At 49.2% G+C, this 12341-nt stretch overlaps 1 protein-coding gene across 1 annotated transcript in view; it reads right to left on the bottom strand.

Moving 5' to 3' along the window:
* The window catches only part of LOC131916537 (slit homolog 3 protein-like), a 562664-nt gene that overhangs the window by 27404 nt on the left and 522919 nt on the right, over window positions 1–12341 (bottom strand). The window contains exons 18-20 of the mRNA XM_059269895.1: window positions 10686–10783; window positions 4616–4755; window positions 1204–1297 (exon numbers count right to left, since the gene is read on the bottom strand). Of these exons, the coding sequence (XP_059125878.1) occupies window positions 1204–1297; window positions 4616–4755; window positions 10686–10783 (332 nt within the window). The remainder of the gene's footprint in view (window positions 1–1203; window positions 1298–4615; window positions 4756–10685; window positions 10784–12341) is intronic.

Genomic DNA, 12341 nt, shown 5'->3' with positions numbered 1-12341 from the left:
TGCCACATTGGGAGAATGGATTATTGTTTACAGGCATTTTAATATAAAAACGACCACTACTGAGTTGGCTTTCACAGACTTTTCTGAGACACTGTCTCCTAGGAGACATGACACGACATATAAATAAGATGACTCAAGCAAAGTCTGGGAGCTGCACTCAGGAGGCCCCACCTCCTGAAACTCTTTCCTAGCATATGTCAGAGAGGCATGAGCAGACAGGTAGACTAGATCAGGGTGACACCCAGAGCAGCCGTGGCTTCATTTATCCTGGCAAAGTCAGAGGCCTCACACCTCTTACAACTGCCCTGGAGATGAACAAAAGGACCAGGATGTCCCAACAGAAAAGGGTAATACAAATCTGGGGAGAGGGCTCAGGGGGTAGAATGCTTGCTGTGCAAGCCGAGGACCCAGGTTTAGATCCCCAGAACCCACAGAAAAGCCAGTCATGGCACTGAAAACTTCAGGCTCCAACATTCCACATCAACCTGTGGTCCACACACACGCCATGTTGGTGAGTGCGCACACACAGAGAGAGAAAAAAGACAAGCATATGGGAAGATACACTCAGGCCCCAGAACTGCGTGGTGCTCTCAGGCTGCCTCTTCCTAAGTCTATGAATTCCTCATTCCCCCTGCCTGGCTCTGCTGCCAGAGATGGAGAATGCTCCACCAACGGCAGTGGCTGCTCATCCTAGCCAGAATTCCTGGTCCCACCACCTCCCTCCCGCAGGTGCGGTCTAGCAAACTTTCCTTGGGGAAGCAGGACCGAGAAGGTGGCCCACCAGGAAGGCTACACATTGGGTCGGTGACCAGACACCTTTCAGACGGGGGGTCAGCCTGTGATGGTTCCTTCTGCGGATGGCCCCTCCTTCTCAGCTCTGGGAAGGAGAGACATGCCGAGAGAGGAGAAGGCGGGAGAGAATGGGAAAGCAGAGGGAGGGGGAGAGGAAGAGGGAATGTGTCCATCTCTTTATCTAGCATCAGAAGAATACAGAAAGGAAGAAACTGTAAAAGATAAAGGCAGCTTGTGGAGATATGACCAGGCCTGGGTCAGAGAGAGACGCCCATGAGTACAGGAGAGAGAAAGATGGGGTGACAGGCTGTGTAGGGGAGACACTGCCTGACTCAGGGCCTCAAACCTAGGCTGGTGGAGGCAGAGTCCTCAGGGCTCCATGCCAAAACACGAGGCCGCACTGCGCCTTACCTGAATCCTTTGTCCAGGGAGATGCACTTGGCCTCATGTTGACAGAGGTTCATCTCGGGCACACAGTAGTCAATCACCTCATCACACAGCTCCCCTGGAGATCATGGGGAAGAGAAATTAGGCATCCGGGAGGATACTGGGGGTCACCAAGGCCACAAGGTCAGACTTGTCCCACTCTAGGTCATAGGTCATGGACACCAGGACACCTTCATTCTTCTCTTGGTATATCCTTTTTACTGGACTCCTGACTCAGTTTCCCTGGAGTGACAGTGAGAAGGTCTCTGGGGTCTGTGGACACTCAGCACTGTCTGGCTGACTTTCTTGACCTTTCTGGAACTGTTACAGCTGAAGCCACAGGCTAGATGCTGACCTTGGACTATGCTTACTCATATTGATTTTTTCCCTATTCGCCATCTATTTATTGAGTATCTTCTACATGGGAGGCACTGTGCCAGGTGCTGGGAACACAACAGTGACCTTCCAACGTATCCTCTTCCATGGCCTAGTGAAAAGAATCTGCAAACCAGGTAGGTGCCATTCAGAGTTGTGAATGCCACCATGACAGTGACCTGTGGACACAAAGATGGGGACCCACAGCCTTGCCCAGGAGGCCAGGTGGAAGCTTCCTGGGAGAATGGACCAGACATGTTCTATCTACTGCAGTCAGGAAAGCCAGTTGGATGTTTCAGAGAAGGAAATAAAGGAGCTTGCAGTTCTGATCTCTGGATATACTATCTTTGAAGTTCACAGCCCTGCAAAATGCCTTATGCGTCATAAGTACCCAGGGATGGTGAGCGTGGAAAGATCCGATAAACCTGCATCATCTGAAGATATGTGTTAGGAATGTAGTTATAGGGTGAGGAGGCCGGACCGTATCACGGAGCAGTGAATGAGTTTAAAGCCAGGATTTTACTATTTTTTTAAATTTTTGTTTTTTAATAATTTATTTATTTTTATTTTATGTGCACTGGTATTCTGCCTGTATGCATGTCTGTGAGAGGGTGTCAGATCCTGTAGTTACAGACAGTTGTTAGCTGCCACGTGGGTGCTGGGAATTGAACTCATGGCCTCTGGAAGAGTAGTCAGTGCTCTTAACCACTGAGCCATCTCTCCAGTCCATTTTGTTTTTATTTTTATATGTATAGGTGTTTTGCCTGAATGTATGCCTGTGACCACATGTATGCCCGGTACCTGTAGAGACCAGTAGAGGGCATCAGATCCCACACAATTGGATTTAGAGATGGCTGTGAGCCCCCATGTGGGTGTTGGGACTTGAACCCAGGTCCTCTGAAAGAGCAGCCAGTGCTTTTAACTGCTGAGCCTGGATTTTATTTTCAAAAAGCCAAGTAGGAAGTGATCTAAGAGAGGAAAACTTCTAACCTTGGAAGCTCTTTCCAGAAGGCCAGGGAGTTGGAGTCAGGAGTAAATAGGAGGCTAAGAGGGACAGGAAGCATGAAGGTGGCTGGCTAGTGACTACATGAGACACAGCCTCAGAGACTAGTCTATGCTGTGGTGGGGACGGGCTGACCCCTACCCTGACCTGATTTCGCCCCCAATTGTACCTCTCTACATTTGCCTCGGGAGAGACACTGTGTTCTTGGGAGGCCTCCTCCTCTTCCTAGTCTCCCACATAGACTCAGGTATAGACAAGTGTGTGGGTAGGATGCAGATGCTTTTTTGAGACAGAGAAGCCATAATGCTCCCCTCTCAGGTGCAAACTGCAATATATGTGCAGGAGCCTGATCACCCACTGCAATCAGGCAGGGCTGCATGGGGCTGAGGGCACACCTCAGCTCCCTGCCTCTATGCCCATCTGCATGCTGGAAAATTTTTAAAAGTCTGTCTCTGCCAATTTGAGCCTCTCTACCCTCTCCTTAGCTGCTGGCATTGTGATTCTATTTTGGTACCAAGCACTGTCTTTTGGAACAAAGATTTAATGCTGCAGTGGGCTTCCTCTTGTCTTAGGTAGGCAGAAGCCCTGAGCTGTACCATGGACCTAATGTCAGTGTTCTGCATATAGTTAAGTGCCCAATAATGGCTGCCTGTTGCCAATGGCAATTCTTGCTTATCCCCATACTCTCAGAATGAGAGGTAGGGTGTAGGGGGGTTCCCCTGCAGATGGGCTTGTCTGCATCCAGGAAGCTTGGGCTAATAGAGTAGATGGCCTTTCCCATTGGCCTTGGCACAGGTCAGAAGTCCCAAACTTGTTCTTGGGAATTGAGCTGACAGTAAAGTCTCTGAGGGGCAAAGAGAGTTTCTGCATTTCTACCTCTGCAGGCATGCCTCCACCTGTACTGGCCTCCTCCTCCCCACTTCACAGAAGGGCCAGGCTCCATGGACTAGGGTCTCAGAGTCCCCAATAGCACGATTTTTCCTTGTCTTACGTTTGGATTTTCAAATGACATTACTTATAACACAGTATATCCAGGTCTGTAATGGTGTTGCGTGGGTCACAATGGGCAAGAAGACATCTTGGAGATCAAATACACCAGGGAGGGACCCAAACAGCATCTCTTAACGCAGGAATGTTCACAACTCCACCTATGTTAGTTTGGGTCACAGCTCTAAGAAGACGGCTATTATTATATGCAGTGTCTTCCAGGTTTTGATAATTATTACTGTTTTCTAAAACCATGGAGTTAAACTCTATGGGTCCATTTTTCAAAGGATTCACGGAAGTGCAGTCTGGGATACACCACTTCCAGGCTGCTTGCCTCAGTTGGTGACATTTTGCTTCCCAAGCAAAAGGAGTATTTAAATGTCCTCATGAGGATTTGTGGATGTAGGAAACAGAGGTGTTGGGCTCTGGTGGTGGGTGGGTGGGAAGACATTCCTGGGGAATTCTTCCCATGGGAGCCTTCTGTATATCCGCCAGCCGGGTAAATTCTCCACTGTGGTCTCACAATCCCCCCACCCCTGGACCTTTCCTCCCACTGAAGCTCATGTTTCTCAGGCCGACCTTAAGCCTCTTAGGAGAAGGAATGGGGTCTTGCTCAGTTTTGCATTCCCAGCTCCTAGAAGAGTGCGTGGAAGACAGATTTCCAGAACTAAACAAAGCCCCACCGGTGAAAGCACCTCTCTGCCCAGCCTCAAACACGTGGGATTCCCAAGGGAAGGGGTGGCCATAAGCACTGCAGGGCAGGTGGAAGAGCCTCATGAGTATGTCCCAAAGTGGGGAGGAGCTAGCGGTTTGCTTGGGATGGTGCAGATGGTGGAGAGGGAAAAACAAAAGAGAGGGTCCTGGGAAGGCTCTCTGGGTCTTGGTGTTTCAGTCTTAATACAGAGAGAGAGGAGGTGGGGTCCCCCCTCCTTCCAGGCTACCACTAAGAAAATTCTACCCTCTTAGTGACATCCTCAACCCCACTCCACCCCACAAACCCACCGGCATGAGCACATCCCTCTGTATCCTCACCTGTGTAGTTAGGCGGGCACACACATGCGTAGTTGTTGATCCCATCCACACAGGTGGCATTGTTTTCACAGTCGTTATCCTCACAGTCATCGGGGTTGATCTCACACCGTTGTCCCTCAAAGCCCAGCGGGCAGGAGCAGCTTTAGGGATGAATGTATAGAACGGAGGGGATTCCAGGGCCAGGGAACAGGGCAGGTTTCAGAGGAAGGCAGGAAGGTGAGGGGGCAGAAAACACAATCATCAGGTCTCTCTTGCGGCTGGAGGTCTAAGACAGCAATAGTGGACACTGAGGTCTTGGGGACCCGAGTAGGAAGACACTTAGGAACCTACAAGGTCTTTTGTCTAGCTACTCATTTCCAGGCAATGTGCTGGCCCCCTACCTTGCTTTACAGCAGCAAGGCCTCTTACCCCCGCCCCCCGCCCCCCCCCCCCCAGCTGGAGGAAGTGGTTTCCTGGAACCGGCTTAAATCTCTGTAGCTGCATTTGAATTCCCCTTTCCTTCGGCTCCTCTGTGAGCAGACAGAGAGGGGCAGAAAAGCACTCCCCATAATGTTTCATTCTCAGGCAGACTATCTATGCTGAGGGGTAAATCGGGCATCTTGGTCAAGGTCACAGCTCTGCCACTAGGTATCTAGGAAATGCATTCCGGCCTGGCACTTTCTAGATGTCTTACTTCGTAAGATTTAATGATGTTATCTATGCAACCAAACAAGGGGAGCGCCGCACAACAACGGAGAAATCACTCAGTACACTTAGTTCTAGACAGAAACCACTGTAACCATCTCCCGGATTGCTACTTCTGCATGTCCCACCACCCCAGCCTCTGGGGAGGCGGAGTGGGAGGACTCCTCTCTCGCCAAGACCGAGGACCCTCTGTGAGCTTATCTCAAAGGACATCAATCAGCAGGTGCACTTCTTTCATTTGCCTCTGCTGCGGTACATCTGTTTGAGATGACTTCCCCACCCCATCCCGCCAAATCCTGTTCACAGGAGTGGGCATGAGAGGTTAAATGACAGCAGATAAAGCCTGGGCAGCGGTGGAGAAGCCAGGGGTGAGGAGGTGCTGAGGGGTGGGAGGGAGCGAGTGTCTGATGAAGTGACTCTGTGAAGTTCCCTCTTTCAGGGCCCGAGTTCTGGTCAAGGAGTTACGGCCATCCATGAAAGTGGCTCCAGCCTTAGACCTGAAGTCCAGGCCTCTACTTCAGGACTGCTCTGATTCTGGATATAGATTAGAAAGTAAACTAAACTAAGAGAAAGCAAACTTCATGGCCCCAGAATCCTACTTTACTTATTTCCTTACAACCTGAAAACCGTATCACATTTCCTACAGAAGTCCAGGGATGTTTGAGGATTGAGCTCACGAAGAGCAGAGCAAAATGATCCTCGGTCTCCCTTTCTGTTACAGACCCAGGGCATCATGAAAAGGGCCAATTCTTTACAGTCACATGGGGGCTGGTACTCAGCAATCATAAACAAGGGTGGCAACTGTTAGTTCCCCCCTCCCCCAAAACAATTCCTTGGACTTTCCCGGGGTCTTGGGATTGCCTGGCAAGGACAACAGACATGATGCCGGTCAACAGAGTAGGTGTTGCTAGTGGCTGGGGAGGGCGAGAGGATGTCAAAGTCCTTATCAGGCACCTTGAAGGGGTTCTCAAAGACGAAGCTTATAAATGGCGGGTTGTGACCCCCATATGGGATCCTGTAACTGAATGTAGGGCTTGTGAAAATTCTGGCAACAGTAAACGGTTTCTGAACGAATACGGTCCAAAATTTAATTAAAAATCAAATGCATAATGAATCCCAGGTGTTTTGGGCCGCGCTTGCCGGTGCCACATCACATGACTTCTCTGCAGCTTTGCTTCTGAGCACACACATGTGCACTGTGCACCGTGCACACTGTCACACCACGGGGCCAGAAACACCTCTGCACAGATCGGAGACTTTTGTACGCTACGAACTGCAGTGTTTTCACTGTACACATGCACTTTTCTGCTGTTATGGAAACAAAATGGTCTGAACGCAGAAAATGTGAACACGAATAAAGTTCTAAAACTAAAATAGTAAGGATTTTCCCCCCATTTTTTTCCTACCACCGCTCTTCATCAGTGTGACATATCTTTGGATCGTACTGTATTGGAATGTTTCATTTTAAAAATTGCCGTTTGACACTTTGGTTGTAGGACACAGGGAAGTCAGGCTGGAAGTGACTGAGAAGCTTTCTCCCTACTGACTAGTTTTCATAATTCAAGAAAGTTCTATTCAGGATGCCGAGGGAGAAAAGCATCCTTCATGGGATACTTTACCCAGTGGTGGACCCTGCAGGCTACAACACCGACCTTCTAGGCAAGGTGTAACACAGGTGCACGGGTGATATGATTGTCAAGGGTGTAACCGATCTCTGATTGGATTTGAGGCCTCTCTGTGGGAGGGATACCTGCCTGACACTTTTACTGGTTCAAAGCCCATGGTCCTGAAGGTCACAGGCTCAAGGTGGGAAGCAGTTGCTGTTGTTTTCCTCGGTGGGCATGTTTTCAAATGCCTCTAAATATTTATGTGTATACCCACAGATTAGAGCTACCATCGAATGTGGGTGGTCAAAGTGCAGAGGGTAAGTGAGAGTTGAGTGTTCAGCCCCAAATGGGACATTTGCATCAACTGTCCCTAAGGCTCATCAGGGGACATCAAGGAAGGGGAGGTGGAAAGAATGTAAGATATGGAGGATGGTAAGGGGTTCTGGGAAACACTGTCCTGCTGGGATGGCATGGCTGTTGGGCTCATGAGCTTCCAGCAGCTGTGGCTACCTACCCAGGACCTGCACAAGATCAGGCCAGCCATCGTTCCAGCATGGGTGGGAGGGGACACATTCCTACTTGAGGAGCTACGGACACCTGATGGCGCTGGGGTATAGCTGTTAGTAGGCTGCCCATGCTCTGGTGGATGGCTCAACACCCATGCACATGCAGGTGGTACTAACTGGGCCTAGTGGGTTATTAAAAAAAAAAAAAAGGACTTGGAGGTAGAAGGCAGATGTGTTAGTAGAGATCTGGGCAGAGTGGGAGGGGGCTATTTGGGTTGGATATGATCAAGATACACTGTACACATGTTTCATATTGTCAAGGAATAAATAATACTCTAAAAATGCTACTGGAGCTGATGATGAGTATCATAAAAAGTTGTTAAATGGATTTTGGCTTGGGTTGAGTACGGAATTTCCAACAATTTCTGAAATAGTCCTAAATATACTTCTGCCATTTTGGACCAGGTCTTTATGCAAAGTGCTGTTCTAAGAGTTGGTGCTTTTAAAATAAAAATCTCTATCAATTCTAAAAAAAGTTAAAGGTGCTCTATGTCCTACAATATCAAATATTTAGCCAACATCTAATTAATCTTATTAGTATACCAATTTGTTTTTGTCTTTAATAGCAAATATACATTAATAATACTATTAATAATATATAGCATATACACACACCCATAGGAATTGTTTAAAATAAATTTATGATTTTTAATACCCTGGGTATAAAAGTATATGATTTTTCATATACTTTAAATTAAAAAATATTTTATGTGTATGGCTATTTTACCTGTATGTATGTTTGTGTACCATGTGCATGCAGTACCCATGGACACCTGAAGAGGACATCAGATCACTGGAACTGGAGTTACAGACTATTGTGAGCTACCGTAAGAGTGTTAGGAATCAAACCTAGGCCCTCTGGAAGAGTAGTCAGTGTGCAAAGCCACTGAGTCATCTTTCTAGTACTGACTTGCTCACATACTTTTATAGCTAGGGTCAAATAAAAATATTCAGGGCAGGGCTGGAGAGATGGCTCAGAGGTTAAGAGTACTGACTGCTCTTCCAGAGGTCCTGAGTTCAAGTCCCAGCAACCACATGGTGGCTCACAACCATCTGTAATGAGATCTGGTGCCCTCTTCTGGTCATACATGCTGTATACATAATAAATAAATCTTTAAAAAAAATATTCAGGGCAAAAAGGGGTCATGAGTGGAATAATTTGAGAAGCCCTGGCCAGGGCAACTCCAGGACTGTTAGCTAGCAGTGAGGACTTGGTTCAGATTTTGAGGTCTCATCTTCCTTTTGGTTCTCCTATATGGTTAGCCCTGTGGCCCTTTATCTGTCTGTCTATCTATCTGTCTAATTTATTTACTGCCTTGTTTTATAATTTTTGCAGACCTGGTCTGCAGCTGAGCTACACCTTCAGCCCCGGCTTTTGCTCCTTTGGTGAGCAGGCAATGCACAAGGCACAGTGGTACCTGAGCGGGGAGGGCAGGTGATGATTCTGGGATTCTGCCACTCTAGAGGTGTTGGACGTTGAACTGTGGTCCTCTCAAAATGGTAAGATGAAACAGCAACCCCCTGGACCTTGGATGTGACCTTATTTGGAAAAGGTGCTGATGCAGCTATGATGGTGAGTTGAAGTTATAGGAGGGCAGATCCCTAATCCAATATGGCATCCTTGTAAGAGCACAGCTATGGGGAGACAGGCATAGCCCTGGTGCCCTGTGATGATACACACTGAAGAGAGAATGATGCAGCTATAAGTCAAGGAATGCCCAAGATTTCCAGTAAAGCAGAATCCAGGACTGGATGGGTGATGTCCCCTCCCACTGGTTTTAGGAAGAGCTGCATCCTGCACACACTTAGGTGTTGGGTGTCAGTCCTCCAGAACTGTAGAAAATGTTTCCATTGTTTTAAGCCTGGGCAGCCGGGAAATCCTAGGAACTGACTCCAGGATTGAAGAGGACTGTGGAGCTATTCTTCATAACCCCGCTACTGTGTCTCTGCCTGTCTGCCTTGCTCAGCGCAATACTGCAGCAGAAGGTGGCTCCTCCCGGGAGCACACACAGACATGTCATCCCCTACATCTGCCTCTGTACATCCCCAAACCTTCTGCCCCATTTCCCTAGTCCTGTAGACCTGGGCATTATGTCTTTCACAGCTAACTTTCCAGTTCCCATGAAAATCATCCGAGACCGAGGGTGAAGTGGGACCTTGATGAACAATCACCCTCAGGGAATCTCTGCCCCCACTTGGACCCCTGTCTCAGGCCTGAGTAGGGCAGCACCCACTTTCAGCCCTAGAAGTACACCTCCTGGCTGGGGCCACCATGGTCACCTCCTCTTCTTTTCTTGGTGAATAGGGAGTGGGTGGCTTGGCTGACTCCAGGCAGGAGCAGGAACAGTGCCCGAGTTCCATTTTTCAGGACTCATGGTTGGGTGGGGCTGGCCTGGCAGAAGGATGCATGGGCCAGCTGGGCTCTCTGGAGATTTCTTCCCCAGACCACACAGCAGCCTCGGCTGGAGGGCTTTTGATAGTCAATTACGTGCAATCTGAGCTCTGACATTGCCCAGAGCCTGCCTGGCACCAGGGTCTCATCTTTATGGTGAAGGAGCTGCTGCCCAAGCCGCTGTGCTATGGGAGCCCCTTCCCAGTGATCTGCTTCTGCTGGGGAAACGGCACACCTGGAAGCTGGTAGGAGACAGATGGGCCAGTGGCACCCTCCCACCCTTAGGAGTTTACGCCTAGTAAGAAAGGACTAGAAGCCTGGTTAGAAGAACCAGGAACCAGAGTCAGGACATGTGACCATTAGTCCCTCAGCTTCCTCCCTGCTCAATGGAGATCGAACTCCCCCATGTCCCAACAGAGGTGTGAGAAGGTTTAGGAGAGATAACGTAAGAGTAGATGCCACCTGGCACACAGAATGTGACAGCAGTAGCCCCTGCTATTTGTGACACAGAAATGGGGTGGTGGGACCACCAGGTGGGTGGGGTTCTTGGCCAGTGCCCCTTCCTCTGCCTTGAGCAGCATCCACAGCCTCCCTTGGAGACCTCCAGGCTCACAGAGTAGAACTTAGATTCAAATCCCTGTATTTGTGTACATCATATTTGATACTATTTTGTGTCTCTGAGGAGAAGGTTCATCCTTTGACGCCTCAGTTTCCTCCTGTATAGAGCAGGGATAAATGCCTCCCCCACTGACATCATCCCTGTACAGGAGTCTGACCCAGAAGCTCTCTAAGAAGAGGGAAGGTCAGGGCTGAGCTATTACCTGAATCCATCTTTGTGGCTCTCACTCAGGTGGCAGGTACCTCCGTGCTGACAGGGGTTCTGGACACAGGTGTTGATGGGCACAGTGCAGTCCTTGCCCTGAGGAACAGACAGGGGAAAAGCAACTGGTGAGTGAGGCCTTTGATGGCTTCTATGACCCGGGAGACCCCAGGGACTTCCCAACGGCCCCTGGGATGAAGAAGCTGAGGTGGAAGTGAGGGGGTTGGCACAAGACAAAGGGAGTCATCGCCTCTGGTCACTGCTCAGGAGAAGGGGCAGGAATGTCGAGAGTGCAGAGTTCAGGCTCCAGCATGACTGATTTCCGGAGGTCGCAGGCTTCTCTGTCCTCAACTGTGGGGCATGAGTACGGGTCAGGGGTCCTGGGGAGTTTGGTTTCCAGCTCTACCTCTTCCTGGCTGATGATGGGCACAAGCTCTTTAACCTCGGACAGGGTTGCTAGGAGAACCACATGGGAGTTTTCACAGAAGGAAGCATGGTGCATTATGTAACATCCTTGGCACACAGTAGGCATTCTGGAAAAGCTAGCAGATGGTATTGCTATTTGTTTCACTGAGCTTTAAATATAACCCACAACCTGAGCAGGGGGAACTAAGGTATAACCTGTAGACTCGGGGTCTGTAAAGTGGCATCCCACCCCAGTTCCTCCTTGATTGGTTGGTCTGCAGTGGAGTCCCTTAGAGCCTGCAGGGTATCTGTCCAGGCCATTCTGGCTTTTAGAGTCTCCATTGAGAAGCTGGGTGTAATTCTAATAGGTCTGCCTTTATATGTTACTTGTCCTTTTTTTCCTTTCAACTGTTAATATTCTTTCTCTGTTCTGTATGTTTAGTGTTTTGATTATTATGTGGCAAGGGGTCTTTCTTTTCTGGTCCAATCTCTTTGGTGTTCTTGTTCTTTTATAGGCATGCCCTGCTTTAGGATAGGGAAATTGTCTTTTATGATTTTTGTTGAAAATATTTTCTGGGCCTTTGAGCTGGCATCCTTCTTCTATTCCCGTTACTTCTATTCCTATTACAAGTGCCTGCATTTGCTCCCCAGTCCAAGGCCAGGCCAGGCTGAGAACTGCAATGGTTTGGAGTGAGGCAGAGTTCCTTTGGACCAGGTTCCTCTCCAGGGTAGGTATGACTTGAGAAGGTGCCAGTGTATGGCAGGTGGGGATGATCATGCCAGGTAGAAGGAAAAATGAGGACAAAGGCTCTGAGTAGGTGACCCCAAGGTACAGACTGTAGGCACAGACCTAACATCCCAGGGATCCTCTTGGCCCATGGTTCCTGCTTCTCTCTTGGGACTAGGATCCTAAACTTGGGACATGGATCCTGTACTTTCTTGGGACACACAAGCTGCATGTGGCAGCACCTAGTAGCTCCAGGCCTGGGGAGGTGTCTGCTGCATATATTTTTTGAGCCATGGGTTCAGTGACTTGGGTGCTTGCCAGGCCAGGGTGATCATGGGAGCCTTCCCACCGCCACCACCACCTGCTCACCATCTGCCTGAGATGAGTCCGTCCCGTCTTCTGTGGCTGCCAGTGCCTGTGATGGCATGGGACTGGGGCTTCCTGGCTGTGTGGTTACTGCCAACTGAGCTTGAGGCATTGGGCCAGGCTAGCCTCCACCGTGGGCCCAGATGCATCCTCCTACTC

Source organism: Peromyscus eremicus, chromosome 8a (genome assembly GCF_949786415.1).
Source record: "Peromyscus eremicus chromosome 8a, PerEre_H2_v1, whole genome shotgun sequence".
Lineage (NCBI taxonomy): Eukaryota > Metazoa > Chordata > Mammalia > Rodentia > Cricetidae > Peromyscus > Peromyscus eremicus.
This window is presented reverse-complemented; position numbering and strand designations above follow the sequence as displayed.